This window comes from Aspergillus sydowii (assembly GCF_001890705.1).
Source record: "Aspergillus sydowii CBS 593.65 unplaced genomic scaffold ASPSYscaffold_3, whole genome shotgun sequence".
Lineage (NCBI taxonomy): Eukaryota > Fungi > Ascomycota > Eurotiomycetes > Eurotiales > Aspergillaceae > Aspergillus > Aspergillus sydowii.
The window spans coordinates 602427-617873 of record NW_024467861.1 but is presented as its reverse complement, the minus strand read 5'-3'; the positions used below and the strand labels follow the sequence as shown (position 1 = coordinate 617873).

The 15447-nt window shown below is 50.6% G+C and overlaps 5 protein-coding genes and 1 non-coding gene across 6 annotated transcripts; 4 read left to right on the top strand and 2 right to left on the bottom strand.

Annotated features, from left to right (window-relative positions):
- Window positions 1-146: 146 nt before the first annotated feature.
- Window positions 147-2915, top strand: ASPSYDRAFT_42298 (putative vacuolar segregation protein (Pep7)). The gene is made up of 6 exons (XM_040846444.1): window positions 147-615; window positions 698-720; window positions 783-1291; window positions 1341-1709; window positions 1758-1977; window positions 2037-2915. Exons 1-6 carry the CDS (start codon window positions 340-342, stop codon window positions 2656-2658), a joined length of 2019 nt encoding a protein of 672 aa, XP_040704352.1. The 5' UTR covers window positions 147-339; the 3' UTR covers window positions 2659-2915.
- Window positions 2916-3494: 579 nt separating this feature from the next.
- ASPSYDRAFT_1171624 (cytochrome P450) lies at window positions 3495-5763 on the top strand (the record flags this gene model as incomplete). The annotated part of the gene is made up of 6 exons (XM_040840258.1): window positions 3495-3891; window positions 3965-4147; window positions 4197-4522; window positions 4576-4620; window positions 4647-5001; window positions 5061-5763. 6 exons carry the CDS (start codon window positions 3495-3497, stop codon window positions 5366-5368), a joined length of 1614 nt encoding a protein of 537 aa, XP_040704351.1. The 3' UTR covers window positions 5369-5763.
- On the top strand, window positions 5454-5526 carry ASPSYDRAFT_t63. The gene has a single exon. It is a non-coding gene; the product is annotated as a tRNA-Lys (tRNA).
- A 724-nt stretch (window positions 5764-6487) lies between the features above and the next one.
- Window positions 6488-9103, bottom strand: ASPSYDRAFT_146425 (uncharacterized protein; the record flags this gene model as incomplete). Its single annotated transcript, XM_040841624.1, has 1 exon — window positions 6488-9103. The coding sequence occupies one exon, from the start codon at window positions 9101-9103 to the stop codon at window positions 6488-6490; it is 2616 nt and encodes an 871-aa protein (XP_040704350.1).
- A 1907-nt stretch (window positions 9104-11010) lies between these two features.
- On the top strand, window positions 11011-11903 carry ASPSYDRAFT_738533 (uncharacterized protein). The gene has a single exon (XM_040850745.1). It carries the CDS (start codon window positions 11191-11193, stop codon window positions 11743-11745), a length of 555 nt encoding a protein of 184 aa, XP_040704349.1. The 5' UTR covers window positions 11011-11190; the 3' UTR covers window positions 11746-11903.
- A 1207-nt stretch (window positions 11904-13110) lies between these two features.
- Window positions 13111-15064, bottom strand: ASPSYDRAFT_146695 (Mis12-Mtw1 family protein; the record flags this gene model as incomplete). Its single annotated transcript, XM_040841644.1, has 5 exons — window positions 13111-13696; window positions 13749-13917; window positions 13968-14135; window positions 14190-14765; window positions 14845-15064. 5 exons carry the CDS (start codon window positions 15062-15064, stop codon window positions 13111-13113), a joined length of 1719 nt encoding a protein of 572 aa, XP_040704348.1.
- Between the last annotated feature and the right edge of the window lie 383 nt (window positions 15065-15447).

The window sequence follows — 15447 nt, the reverse complement described above, 5'->3', positions numbered from 1 at the left end:
GACTCTAATTTATTTTCTGTACCGACTGCTGTAGTTGTAGGTGTAAGGCTTATTTGTACCCCGGCAGCGGGGTGTAGATAGGCTCCAGAAAAGATATTCTGCCTCAGGCGCTGAGACGCCAGCCTCCGAAGCTCCGCCCCCTCAATCGCAGATCACCGTGCTTGCTCTCCCATGCCAACCTGGAGCTGGAGTCCACCTCGGCTTCCTTTCTCACGATACACTTAGGCCCCGGCCTTCCTTTATTTTCTTCGTCTCGACTTGTACACTACGTCCGCCACACCTCCCACCTTCCGCTTTTCGCGGCCTTCGCTTCCCATGCTCCCATAATCCGAGTTCACCATGTCCCGGAGGACGCTGGGTGGAGGCCGTGTCTTGGGCTCCGCGAACACTCGAACTCCAGCAGCGACTCTAACGTCTCCCCAGCAAAGGCCGAACATTCTATCCCCCTCCGCGAGTACTCTTTCCCTCAATTCCCAGACGTCCGCCTCCCAGGTCTCAACCGAAACTCAAGATCTGACCTCCCGCATCTCACTTGAGAATGGAAGTGCGCCCATACCTGCAGCTCCGGCTGCGGCCGGCGCCCAGTTATCCTGCCCAATTTGCAGCGAGGAGATGGTATGTTTGACTGTTCTGTTTCCGTGATGGTTGTGAGATTGTTGCCAAATGTGGATGAGAACACGTCGCTAACTTCATCTAGGTTACATTGCTACAGTTAAACAGGTATACGACGCGGCGCCCATCCCACTGTTACCCCTTGTGCTACAATTAACACAAGTTCGCAGGCACCTTGATGATATCCACCAGAACCTAGAAGATGACCGACAAGATGAAGTTAAGGATTGGTTCAAAACGCAAATGGAGAAAGCCAAGCGCTTCCAGCCACTGGCCGTCCTCAACCAGAAGCTCAAGGGCCTGGAAGTATTCGAGTCAAACGAGAACCAGCAAGCCTTAACGGGCGCGAGTCGACCGCCTGGGCCCTCGCAGAACCACCCGCAAACTCTCACACTTGAACAACAACCGAGACCGCTGGATCCGGAGGATATCATAACAAAGGAGCATTGGCAGCCTCGCGGATTTTATGATTCTTGTCTAGAGCCGTCGTGTGGACAACGTCTAAACGCTACCAATGGGAGTGTGAATTGTCGGAAATGCGGGAAGCTATTCTGCGAGGAACATACGATGTATCAAATGAAGCTTTCGAGGTCAGCGCAACATGAGCCCGTTCGGGGGCTGTGGTATAGAGTTTGCGAGACTTGTTATAAGTCTCGGGAGGGGTATAATGACCATAACGGTATTTGTTCTTATTTTGGGCTGGGAAAGCAGATTCTAATATGTGGCAGGCCTGATAAGAGACCGAATGGACGAGTTCAAAGCCGTGAGGAAGCCGAATGTCGACAAGTCTTTGTTGGAAGTCTCGCGGCTAGAAAAGCGCCTGACGAGACTCACTCAGCTACTAGCTAGTCTCCCCCCGGAGCAGCTGCAGTCGAACAAACTCTGGCCAATTCCGTTCCAACATGACGAACGGAAGGCTCTCGAACAAACAGTCATTAGCTGGCAGGATGATGCGACAGTTCCAAGGTGTCCATTTTGCCAGCAGGATTTCTCAAGCTATACTTTTCGACGGCATCACTGCAGAACTTGCGGGCGAGTTGTGTGTGGTGATGTTTCAACGGGGTGTTCTGTTGAAATGCCGCTAAGTGTGACACCATGTATGTGCTGTAAGCGACCGATTTTTATCCCATGCTAACAGTTTTTAGTATCCAAAGCCTATGTAGAGAAGTCAGTCAAGGTCGGCTCAGTAAATATTGATGTCAGACTCTGCAAGGAGTGTAAGTCAACGTTGTTTGACAAACGTGACTTCGATGCGGACCTTGCGCAGAAGCCTGCAGATGTCAGAGCATATGAGAACCTGAGACAGTTCGAGCGGGGAATTCGACTTCTCATGCCCAAATTCCAGAAACTCCTCACAGCTTTGCAGTAAGTTCTCGGAATAACGCCTCGCACCATATGGTGTTGACTGATCTTTCCTCTTACAGAAACCCGAGGCGGCCGCCCTCGGCCGCTCAATTAGCGGATGCGGCGAAAGTTCGTAAACGCTTGACAGATTCTTTTACACAATATGATACAGCTGCCAGGCGTATCCGCGACTTACCAACAAACTCTCCAACCCAGCAGCGCCTCCAGAAAGCAATTCACCAGCAAGCGAGCAATTTTCTACATCTTCATATGCTCCCTCTGAAGACCTTGCCCAAGATCTTAAAACATGCCACACCAAACGGCAATCTGCCGGGTTCTCCCGGAAGCCCTAGTAGTATACCAACCGAGGGCCATCGGCGACAAAACTCAGCTCTGGGTTCCATCAGAAATGGAAACGCTGCGGCTAGCATTAGCAACGCCAGCATAACTAGTGAAGCCAGCAGCGCTGTGTCTGCGCTTGAAGCAGAGGAAAAGGCGCTGCGTGAACGACTGATCGTCCTTGAAGAACAGAAGTTCTTCGTTTCCGAAATGATTGCAGATGCGAACCGCCGACGGAAGTTCGACGAGGTCAGCAGTCTTGCCATGAATATTGAGGATCTTACCCGAGAAATAGACCGGGTCAACGGCATGCTTGACGGATTGGACTTTGAAGGTGCCTATATGGGTACCCAGCAGGCATAATACTCAGCATTCCCCCTCACGGTTTTCCTTTTCTTGTTCCCGAAATTGCATAGTTGGACTATCTCTCTCTACGGTTTCATTTTCTATACATATATATTTGGTGCTTGTTGCAGTATGGCATGGCGTTTGGGTTTCTAGCATAGCACTGGGCGTTTTGTGTATAGGCGTCCTTAGGCGCTTCAAGTCGCCCGTCTTCACGGAGGTTTCTTACCATGTTCTATACTAAAAAATAAATTATAATTAGACTTGTCCTCCATGAATGTAGGCTCCGCCAGAGACACCAATTCCTAGCTTCTTGCGCTTTAGGGTTAGTATTGCTTGAGCTTCCTGGATAGGCATGGCCCGTGATCAACTTGGAAGGTGGGATGTGACACCTCGCATCTGCCAAGTTACCAACTCCCATTCACTCCCAACTTCACCTCAACTCCTGCGAACTTTCCCTTCAACTCGATCGTTTGGCAATTGCACACACACTGGGCCTCTTGTCAAAGTTTGTCAATCTCACTACCATAAAATCACGATGGGTTTTATATCACTTATCCATACCCCGTCGGATTTCGCCCAATTCCTGGAGAGAAGCCACCAGGGCCCTAAGAGATTGAGCGAATTCCGCTGCTGGCAACTCCTTTCCAAGCATCATTGTTTTGCTCTTTTACAGTTACTGCTTCCAATGCCGCTGTTTGACAGGGGTTAGAAGAGTTGAATTAATAATCCGCCAGAGACATGTCCACCCCTGAACCATTGTCACAGGTGCACACATGGGATATAAAAAGGATGTCTGTAACCCAACGTAACCAGGACTCTAAGACTGGTTTAACTATTTGCGACTTCCGACGATGTCACTGATACACTGGGCAGGTGCTGCAGGTCTAGCTGGTGGTACGAGCCACCTGGCGTTCTTCATCCGGGGCGAATGGGATGGAGCTAGCTCGACCTTAGCAGCCTACTACATGGAAATAGAGGTCGTTGTGCTGGCGATTATTTCCAGACAGTGGGGACTTGCGCCCTGGACCGTACTCTCTCGTTTCTTTGCCTTGAATTTCGGCTATTTTCTCGGGCTTTTTGGCAGCATTATTATCTGCCGTGCATTCTTCCATCCGCTGCGCAGCTTCCCAGGCCCACCACTAGCGAAGCTGAGTACGTTATGGTCCATTAGTGAGACGGTTCCCGACTTCAGATTCCATGTTACGGTTGACGAGGCGCATCGGAGATATGGGGATTTTGTGCGCATCCGTAAGCATTCCCTTACTCTTTTCTTTATTGTGAACGTTATGGAAATCTGGATGGTAAGCTAAATTCTAATTAGGACCCCGTGAGATATCTATCAACAATGTTGATGCTATACGTGACATTCATGGCGCAGGCTCCGTTTGCACTAAGGGCCCTTGGTATGATGGTTCACATCCCGCGCAGTCGCTCCATTCGACTCGTGATAAGGTATGGCACGCTCAGCGGAGGAAAATATGGGATCGGGGCTTCACTACCACTGGTAAGTGTTTAATCTTGACTTTGCACTCTACATATGCTAATTTCAGCAGCTCTTGGCTACTACCGCCCTCGGATCCGTGAGCATTGTCATGATCTTGTTACACAGATGTCTAAGCGGGTCGGAACCCCAGTCAACGTTTCGCTATGGATGACCTACTTCGGATTCGATGTTATTAGTGATCTCACGTTTGGAAAGACTTTCAACATGCTGAAAGACGGCACAAGTTTGCCCGTCTTGTCTTTACCCAGGCATGCCATCAGACGTTGTGCACCCTGGTTATTGGGGCTTGTTCCTAGGCCACCCAGGATTGGCAGGGCTCGGGATCGAATGGGGTCTTCTGAATGGTTTTCCACTGTCCTCCATGGCAGGAGAGAGGTACGCCTAAATAAATCCAGTATGTTCCCAAGCTGCATATTTATAAAGTTTAGATGTCCCCCTCGCCAGTCGACCTTTTCACATTCATCTTCGAGACGGTCTTGAAGGAGCAAAAGCCGTTCAGCTCTCAGAAACCGACTTCCTTCGTGACGCCAAATTGGCCATTATCGCAGGCAGTGACACAACTTCCACCACCCTAGTTGCCGTGCTGTATCTCTTAGCCAAGAACCCGGACCAGCAAAGGCTTCTACAACACGAACTAGATTCTCTGGCCGAGCAGTCCAGCGGGGAGGAAATAACTTTTAGGATGCTTTTAGAAGCACCATTCCTGAACAGCTGCATCAAGGAAACTTTGCGCCTCTACCCAGTCGTTCCAGGTGGCGTACAGCGCATTACACCTCCTAGTGGGACAAATATCGCGGGCAGATACATACCAGGAGATACGATCGTCTCAACTCCAACGTATTCGTTGCATAGGGGTATATATTTTTCTTCATTGACATTTGGGATCTTCTTCCTGCTAATAACCAATCCACAGACACTCGCTACTTTCCCAACCCATCATCCTTCATACCATCCCGCTGGTCCTCATCGCCTGAGCTCATCACCTGCAAAGGCGCCTTCTACCCGTTCCTAACCGGACCATACTCATGTGCTGGGAAGAACCTCGCGTACCTCGAGATACGTATGGCCCTCTGCTCTCTACTCTCAAAATTCTCACTTCAGTTTCCGGACGGCACATCTCGCGAGGACATGGCTACATTGTTTGATGCCAAGGGCGGATTTCGGGATTACTTTACAGCCCATGCACCGGACCTCAGTTTGGTCTTTGAACTACGACAATAATAACTGGGCGGGCCATCAGATAGGACATTTGGGTGCGCTACACTGCAGGAAGAAGCCAAAGAGTCTGCAAGGTGGATATGAACTAGCCCGGCTAGCTCAATCGGTAGAGCGTGAGACTCTTAATCTCAAGGCTGCGGGTTCGAGCCCCGCGTTGGGCTTTCATTTTTTGCCTTTTTTACATTCTGGACATTCTCCACTGTGCCATTTCGAGCAGAAGCAAAGCACTTGAAGATTTTTTTTTTAAGTGCGCGGATGTGGTTTATTTGATTGGTTGTGCGGGATATAGTCACGTGTTTGGTTCCAAATATGCGCGGGTTGATGAACGAACCTCAACTTAAAATTAGGGCTTGTTGAAACCAACTTTTTTATACGTAAGGTTTGGCAGATTGTTAATGGAGGAACCAAGGTTATGTGTTAATCTTATCAATGTCCACATGTAACAGTTTAATTATATTGTACCTACAGATGTATATTTATTTATAGTGTCTTCGATCAAATAGGACCAAATAGGTAAACGCGAATACAATAGAAATTGTTTCGTTGCGTTGAGTTGTATCTGAATCATGTTGTATTGTACATATACTGTAACATGGAGAAGGGAATACATTTATAAGATTGATACAGATAGACGTATAGTATAGATTTAGATGTAGTAGATACACATATACAACGCGATACCAGAGATGGCTTGGGGTATGAGTATAAATATATCGCCGCAAAGGATAGCGCAGGTGCAACAGAGGTAGACCAAAGGGCAAACGAGTGAACATACGCAAAAGGAAGGTGCCCAGTTCCGGAACTAAAGAGAAAATCAACAAAGGCGAATTTTTGATTTAGAGAATGACATCGACGATGGCAAAACGTATTGATCCCGTAAGAACTCCGAGTGATGCAATTGCGAGTGCATTGTACGAATTCAGCTGATAAAAAGGGCGAGACCAGACAAATAAACGACGACATGGAAAGAAACCCAGACCACGCTCGCTAAATGACATGACATAGTAGGCGGATCGCTTCGTTCGAAATAAAAAATGCAAGGGCGAAGACAAACGGTTTGAGATAAAAGATAGCAGCAGACGACGCATCATCAAGAAATACGACAGGTACGTGGTTGACAGTTTAGAAGCTGAAGAGACCGCTTCGTTTTTTCCCAAGCGGGTAAACAACCAAGGCGGCAAGGAAGAGCCCAACTGTGAACCCAATTGCAACCTGCACCATACCGTACCCGATGTCAAAGACAACACCCTGGAATGGGTTGTTACCGCTGGAGGTCATGTTCATGGCAGCATCGACGAAGCTTTGAGTGCCATTGTTGGGAGGTGAGAACGGAGTTTGGCCCGTGGTTATTTCTCCAGCCGAAGCAATCCCAGAAACTAAGGATCCGCTCGCTGCTAGACCGGAAGGAACGAGAACAAAGATGGCAGGTAGCATGGCTGCGGCGGCCAGTCCATGGCGAATTCGACTGTAGAGGTTCGCGAGGACACCAACAACAAAGGCGCCAAGTGCGCTGGAAACTTGTATGCTAGAGGCGAAGCGTTTCGCGGCGAAGAAGTTTGTCACGTAGCCGGCGAAGGAGATGATGAGCATCACAGGTATCTGCTTCCATTTCGCTTGATTGACAGCCGCGAGACAGAATGTGAAGGCGATGACGAAGGGGAAACGTCGGAGATATGGATTGTGAACGGGTCCCGGGGGGCAGGCGTACTCGGAAGAGGCATTGGAGTCCAAAAGCCCATAAACAGCGGTGCCAATTGTGATCCCGAAGCCGAGGAATAGGGAGTAAATAATAGCGTAGACCATACGGACGGAACCGGCCACCATGCTGCGTGACTGGAGCTCCAGGCTGGCGCAGAGTACAAGGTAGCCAGGAAGGATCAGCGCGATCGAAGATTGAGCTAGGGCTGAGAAGCAGAATAGATAGCCGTCTTTGTAGGGGATGCTACCAAACGCGCGGGCCAGAAATGATGTCAACACAGCAGCGGATATCTCAAAGACGTTGGAGTAGAGGTGTGATCGAGGGGACAAGACAAGCTGTAGAATACCCAAGAGACACCCAAGAAGAAAAGCAATAGGCATATCAATCGGGCGAGCCCCGAATGCGAAAGGTCCAACGGACGCGCTGGCTAGGCCATGGAAAAGGATGAGAAGCCAGATTGGGTACTTGTTGTCCTTTTGCACCAGTTTACCCAGCCGTTGCATAGCCTCCTCAACCCCGATCACGTCATGTATAACTTCCTTGTACACAGTATGTGCGTCAGATAGTTTCCCAAGGTCAACCCCTTGGTTCACGCGGACAAGCTTGACCTCTGTGGTGTGGGTCGAGACATCGTCAAAAGAGATGATCATACAGCCCGGTAGATACAAAAAGTTGGCATTTATCTCTAGTACACGAGCTGTCATTTTCATATATTCCTCCAGTCGGTGGGTGGGGGCGCCAAATTTCATCAGGGCTTTGCAAAGGATGATAAGGTATCGTTGACGCGAGAGTAGCTCGGCAATATGGACAGTAATGCGGATCTCATCCTCCAGCCCAGGTTTTCCCATCCGTTTGGGCATCCCAGAAATGGCCCCGCTGCTGCGTGAGCGTTTGAGTATCCCCAACGGCGACCCAATCGAGTTCTTTGCCGTGGAGCCTGACAGGGACGTGTTGGACTGGTTCGGAGATTTTTCATACCACTTCCTGGGCTTCTGGGGGAAGCGCCAGGATGGGTCCGGGGATAGGCCGCGGCCACTCATATCGCCAGAACTACTCTGACGGGAGTGGCCATACCGGCCTCGGGAGGTGTTTGGTATCGGTTGCTCGTAGAGCTTCAGGAGAGAGGAGAGTATCCCCCCACGGTAGTGGGTAGGGCGCTGGACGTAAGCGTCGGGGTCCCGCTCCTCAATAGGAGTGGCCTGACCAGAACGCAGGCCGGGGGAGTGGGCACGAATGCGGTTCAACAAGTTAAAGTCTCTGCGAGTCATCTGTTGGACAAGCTGGTGAGCTTCAGAGGAACGGTTTTGTGGTTGGCCATCTACCAAGCCGTAGTGGTCGTCGTCTTCGTCGGGGAAGAAGTCGAATTGTTTCTCAGAGAGTCGAATCATAGGAATGTCATCACGGTCATCGACGGGCTGTAGCGCCTCGGTGGGAGTTGATGCAACAGATGACGGCAGACTTGGCCACGGGCTCAGATTGGGGGACTTGGTGGGACGCCCCAAATGAGAGGCCAATTTCTGGGCTCGCTCCTGCGCAGAGAACGCCGAGTGGATAGCTCTGCCCTTCTCATGACTGAATTCATCAGATGCAGCAATCCCGGGGGAGCTATCCCTGGAGTGAGCTGGGCTGCCGGCAGGAAAGCTGGAGCTGATATCCCCAAATGGAAACGGGTGGGGACCAGGTGCTCCTCGCTCAGCAGACGGAATGCTAGCAGCAGGCACAGGTTTCTGCGGTAGAGTCGCGCCCATTCTATCCACTCGCTGCTGTGGTGTGGGTGATAGGGCCGGGCTCAAGCCCGTTCCCGCCTCGCTGGCTGTGAACTTGACCCGGTTGGCGTTTTTCAGAATGCCTGCATTCCGCTGCTTGCCCTGAGCTCCGCTGGAGTCTTGTACCGATCTTTCCGGTGAGCCCTCATTGGAAGTCTCCAGAGGAGATACGCGCGGCCCAGGAGGAGATCGCCCTTCTCCTCCAGATACATCATTAAGGCTCGAGCGCCGGGAAGACGCAGATATAGGAAGATCAAAATAACCGCCGGCCATTGTTTCTTCCCTTACAGACTGACGTAGCGTTCTTTTCAAAACGGGATGCTGAGGCCTGTGCCACCTCGTGTTCCTAATTCTTTTCTATTTCTATTTCTCTGGTCGTTTTTGTGAGCGGTCCCTGTGGCGTTTGTAGCTCTTGATTGTATCTGAATACCAAATACGTTAGACAGATAAATAGGATCGGGGCAGTTTGGGGCGAGAGCATGTCAGAGTCACAACTAAGTTTCAACGAACCTGGAGATATGCGCCACAAGATGATCAACCAACAGATATGGAGGCACGAGCTGTATACCTTAATCCCCCTCGCTCAATAGCGATGGAGGAGAGCGTCGGAAAGTCGGACAGGTGGGTTGGAAGGGGTAAAGGCCCCGCTTCAAGGAATGGATATACGTCAGAGATACATCGTCTAGGCTCCGGCGGCAATAAAGAAGCACGAGAGAAAGAGGACAGACCGTCCACGATAAGACGCAGCGAAGGATCCAAGTAGAAAGAATTAAAAGATGTTCAGAAGTGGAGGGGAAACAAATATCAGAATCCAGACCCTGTCTCCTGGGGTTGATGCCGAAAGCGGAAGTGATGGCAGCACTGGACGCCGCCGAGGGTTCGACCGCAACTGGAGGAGCAAGCACGGATTAGATCTTAGTTGGCTTATGATAAACAAAAGACGCCGAGTCAGCGATTAAACGGCCCCGGATAGAGACAGCGGCAGGTCCAATGACAGGATCGAAGCACACAACGCACGCTGATCATATGAAGAAACGAAGGTGCGCGATCTTGTGTAGCAACAATCTGCCTCGGTGGACCGATGATGAATATATGTGTGTCTGCAGCGAGTTTTGCTTCTACTCTTTCCTCTGCTCTTGGGGAATCTGAGACTCAAAAGCCAGTCTCTGACGCGAGGAAGGCGAGATGTTTTGTATCAGACCAAGCAGAGGTTTTGCCACATAAGTCACCAGAACCAAAGAATGAAGCCGAGAGGAAACCAGCAGACCAAGCCTAGAGACAGGAGAAAGGGAAATTAGCAATCATGGTCCAGAATGCGAAGCATAGTGAATCAGATGCCCTAGAGCCAGCGTCGAAAGCGATTGTCCAGGCCTTTCTAGACCAGCGATCTCTGGCTCCATAATGCACAATGGCAAGTGGAAACTCCCTTGGTTGTTCAGGAAATAGGAATAATAAACGTGAAAGAATAATCACGGGCAGTGAGCTAAAGCAACGAGATCCAAACTGGTTCCACGGGCCTAGGATGTGGTGGCACCGGCAAAACTAGAGAACATGTTCAGGCTTTCAGCGGCAAACCGAAGTGGACCTTAGGCAGTCAACAGAGGGAGTTCGCGGTAGTCTAGAACGGCTCGAATGAGGGTAAAAGAAATATGAAGAAATTCGGGGCAAAAGTACGTAGAGGCCTACTACTGCTTCCAGTAGGAGGCGCTGCGTGTGGGCTTACGAATCCAACTTCTGCTGCGCACCACGTCCCTGACGATCGGGGGGAAATATATCAGCCTCCTTTAACCATGAGAGTTGGTGTCTCTCGCTTAAAGCTTTCAACACTTGGTCGTCGAATGTCCCCATGGTCGATATATACTTTGCCGTGTCTGGTGCTCTCTCCCGAACAGCCTACACAGCTGCCAGCTCAGAAACCAACAGCCCTTGGCGTTTCAGATCAATTTCCAGAACAGCCCCAGGTCGGACATGGCTTGAATCGGGCGGATCTAGAAGACTGAAGAACAAGTCCATGATTGACGTGGTTGAGTGGTTGAGTGATTGACGTGATAGACGTGATAGACAGGGAGTTGACCCACCATTACATCGGTCCCATCACAGAGATAGGAGTACGCCCGACAGCCCGAGTATCAACCGTCCACGGAAAAGGACAGAAGCTTACATCATACCAACCACTGTGAAATGTCCAGAATTCCCTAGATATGATGTCAATACCTCGTATGGCAGTGATCACAAAGAAAAAGAAAACCAAAATTGCGTCGCTGCCGTTGTAACACACATTCCCTCCCTTATCCGGGGCAATTATACAGCAACACAACAACACCTCACGTAGTTAATCACAACAACCTCAACGGTTATCCATGATCACTCCCTTCCACCCCTTTCAAGCTGTACCACCCCAATCACGGATCCCGCTCAGCCCACACCTCCAATCATGCCCGCTGCAGCGCCCTTGGCAGAGGATGCCCGTCCCACACTCCGCCCAGACGCAGGGACCAGTCTTTAATACGCCTGAGCGGGCAACCACAGTCAACGGTAGAAACGGCGAGACTGCGAGACATTGGGAATCCGCTGCTCTTTACCTGTCCTACCTACCTAGCCGCGGAACCAATCCATGCCGACCCGCCGGGTGTATGGCTCCTGCGATAGGTGCTGCTGGAGTGCTACAAGAGAGGGGGCCAGAGAGGGAGAGCACGAGAGGTAAAGGGGACCAAGTATGCTCCCGTTCAGCTGCTATATTAGTGGATACCGAAGTAGTCGCCAAGCACCGCGCCAGGCTGCGTGGACTGGTCGGCAATATCTGGATTCTTATTGACTCGACGCCTACCAAGGATTCTGGCTGGCCTTCGGAAAATATCCTTCCTGATAATGAGCCGGAGTTCCTGGTGGATCCGAGCTTATTCGAGCTTACTTGACTTGACTCAGTTCTCTTTCAGGGATGCAGCTGAGACTGTTGATTTTCACGAGGCTCATAGTCGGGACGCTCGGATTATTTCATCTCCTGAGATTCCGGTGAGAACATTCATCTACAGAATGTTAGAAACTGGAACTTGGCACCGGGGAGAAAGGAGTCGAGTGATCTACCGCGTTGTCCAAAGCCGGGTCCATCGTAGGTCGAGATCCTCAACTCGGGTAGCCTCTACTAGTGTTCATGGGACGGCCAGCTAGACCTGGATCGTAGTTCGTGGATAATGAGCCTTAGAATAAGCCATTTCATGATATAATTGCTTTCAGAGAATTTAGGTTGGATAAAGATGTGGTAGGCAGTCACCGCGCAGGCACCTACCGAGTCCATCGCTCCTTCCCCACAAGACTGCAGTACATTTAGATGACTCGGTCACTGCGATTGTCAGGAAAACTATGAGCCCCTCAGCTACATCACTATCCAATTCCACCCCCACTCACACTGTGTGAAAGAGATAAGCAAATGAAATACTGAAAAAGATAAAAGCTACAATCATCAGGTGTCTTGTCTCTCTCCTCCTGCTTCCTTAGCCTGGACTTGCGCGCCGATATTCACAATGATAAGCGGAACTTAGATCCGGCAAATTTAGTAGAGACCACCAGTTCATTTAGTATAGTGCGGCGGTGCGCCTATACTCCAGCAAGTCCGAGTCTACGATGTTATATGGTTTACCCAGCCCGAAGGAATTCCGAAAACTTAGGTAGGTAGTACGTATAATTCTACTTTCTCAGCTCTTAGAATCCAGCAGCACCCACAATTCGAGATTCAGTTCAGTAGCCTCATGGGCTTCCCCACCTACTTGGTACGGTGTACACCACCAGAGCTTTAGGCCCACTGTACTACAGTACATCACGCTGACATTCTAGGTTTTCTTCGCCTCTCGCCTAAGAGCTAATACTTCAATGCAGTCCATCCAGAACCCGGATAGGCTACCCGTGCTGTGCCGAGCTCCACAGCCCTAACGATCTCTTACTCTGTAGATGTTACTCTTCTACGTATAATTTTAGGAATGTGCATACACCGTGCAAAAAAAAAAAAAAAAAAAATTGTATAAGGTCCATTAGCTCAGCTAACTATCAGTATCATCCCATACAATCCAATCCAATTCAACCCGGTTCCTACCTCATCATACATAACAACAGGGCAGTACAACTCCCCAACTCCATTGCTTTGCTTGCATATGCCTAGAACAGAACAGAAGATGATTGAACCAAACCAAACCGACCTGAACTCCCGGTCATTCTGCGGGTAAGACGGGTAAACTAAAACGAAAACAAGGTGTAGAAAATCGAAAATGAACGGGGATAGGAGAAAGTCACCGCCTCTCCACCCGACTTAAAGCCCCTAGAATTGGGCCTAGATCTTCCTTTGGTCTTGGTCGGAGAGCGACGTCTTTTTGTTCGCTACCCCCTTCTTCTCCCGCAATGGCAAGTCGTCGGAGGGCGTTCCGTGTATCTCGCTCCTCGAGTCGCTCCGCACAGATTTGTAATGTCCGTGATGAAACGGTGTCCGACATGGCGCGGTAGAGTTCGATGTCGTGAACTCCCGCTGCGAAAGAGTCGAGTGTTGGTGCTAGCCGGCTCGTTAATCGGGAGAGACGTGTAGATATGCTCGATGGTGTCGCTGGAGGGAGGTTCGTAGTTTCGGGTGTTTGCTCGGTTTGGGGTTGTGTTTCTTGGTATCGCTTTGCTGCGTCTGGGTCTACAGACGCTAGTATGCGCTGTTGGGAGGGATCTAATATTGATAGATCAATGTTCTCGGGGGCGGAGTGTGTTGTTTTCTCCGGGTCCGATGGAGGAGTCTCTGCTTGACCATTCGGCATCTGTTTTTGCGCGGTCTTGACTCGTGGGATTGAGGGAGGTTGTAGTAACGCGTTGAGAGCATGCCTCTCCTTTTGCAGCCTAAAAGCCTGTTAGTATTGTTCGTAATAGAGCCCAGCATAAAATGACTCACTTTTGTATTTGCTCTTCCAACTCCTTGATCTTCTCCTGATTTTGTACGTTCTTCGGGTTTGCCTTTTTCACGACAACTGTCGGGGGTGTTGTATCCTCTCGCGAAAACCAATTGGAAAGCTCCGAATTGCTCCCAAATTCCTTGAGTAGTTCTTCTTGGATCACACGCGCTAGGCATGGTCAGCAATCAAACCTCAAACCCGCCTAGTTTTAACCATACCTGCTAATCGAGCGCTCTCATCCCCTGAACGGGAGCCCGATGGCTTATCCCCCATTGCTCGTGTTCCGCACCATATCAAAAGTTGCCTCATCCGCCTTGGCTCCACTAAACCGTCTGCAGCGATGTGTTTATAAAATTCCGCCGTGTCCACTTTCTTGTGAGGCAGAGCTGATACGCAGTCAGTCAAGTGCTCTTTCAATAACACCACGCGGGCTTTCTCACCGTTTGATGCCCCAGAGTCAATTAATGAGCTGGCCCTTCGCCCCCGCATGCTGAGACTACTGCGCCGGCTCCCTTTCCCTGACTTCTTTCCCCTCATTTCTCGGTTCCTCTGTATGACCGGTGTGTCCGCCATGGGTAGCGCAATAGTAGCCGTGCCCGCCGGCGGTGCCTCTGGTGACACATATCCATTGGGCTGCTCCTCGTGGGATTTGCTCGGCCGGCCTTTCTTTCGCTTCTTCTCCACAGTAACCTGCTCCCCCTCGTCTCGTCTTCGCGTTGCGCGTGTACTTCGTTCTGTTTGGGGTTGAGATTGTGGTTCTGGCTCCGGAGCGGTCCTAGCACTTCCTCGCGTTTTCCTTTTCATCGCTCCTTCAGAATCCTTCTTCGTTTCCGTCACGTTGCTCGGTTTCTGCTCTACCTTCTTCTTTGGCGGTCGACCTCTCCTTGGCGTCGGCTGCGGCGCTGGCTCTTCAGGAGCTGGAAGATCTGGTTTCTCGGCTTCTTTCGATGCCCTTTGCTTCTTGTTATTCGTGATGCGCGAGAACTGAAACCCTTCTATATCCTCATCGTAAATTTCTGCGCCGCGCGACAAGTCAGTAACTGCACCCAAAATCGCGCCAACCAATGCGGTCGAACACTCCCGTCGGAAACTCACCAGCCTTGCGCTTCCTATCCCAATTCACACTCTCATTATTCCTCTCCTGTTTATCCATACTCGATCTCGTTCTTCTTCCCGTACCTTTTCCACCGGTCCCGCCAGGCGCGGCGGACGACGCATGACGCGTCCGCGCCTGGGACGTTGCCATATCAAGCACCCTCAGAGGTTCACGACGCTTCGTCTGAGTCGTAGTGGTTGCTAGGACAGTGGCGGTCATGTCAAAGCCGGGCCGAGGCAACCACAGCTGTTGGTAGAGAGGGTAAAAGACACAGCACAATAGCCCCCTTCTTTGACGGTTCCTAAATATAGACTGGCGGAAACGAAAAGAAGAGATTGCGCGTTGCGACGATTCTTCTTCCTGTCGTTGCTGTGCTGTGTTGGCGGTCCGACAGGAGCGTGTACCGACCGACCGACCGGCTGCAGTCACTCGACAAAACGGTATAGGCCAATTATCGCAAATTCGAAGTTATTCGTTAGACCAAGTTGATAGCCGTTTCGATATCGGTATGAAAGTCGCGTTGCGCAGTCGCAGCAGCCAGTGTTAACCTTTCGTCAACCGGGGGGGAGACGGGAAGCGTGTGTCGATGAATCCCGGTCGCG

What these genes read in the sequence shown, in the direction of transcription:
- ASPSYDRAFT_738533 (XM_040850745.1), top strand. Translation starts at nt 11,191, where the DNA reads ATGATCACTCCCTTCCACCCCTTTCAAGCTGTACCACCCCAATCACGG.
- ASPSYDRAFT_42298 (XM_040846444.1), top strand. Translation starts at nt 340, where the DNA reads ATGTCCCGGAGGACGCTGGGTGGAGGCCGTGTCTTGGGCTCCGCGAAC. An exon ending in ACATTGCTACAGTTAAACAG is followed by an intron (nt 721 to 782) that starts GTATACGACGCG and finishes ACAAGTTCGCAG; the next exon opens with GCACCTTGATGATATCCACC. An exon ending in GGGGTATAATGACCATAACG is followed by an intron (nt 1,292 to 1,340) that starts GTATTTGTTCTT and finishes AATATGTGGCAG; the next exon opens with GCCTGATAAGAGACCGAATG.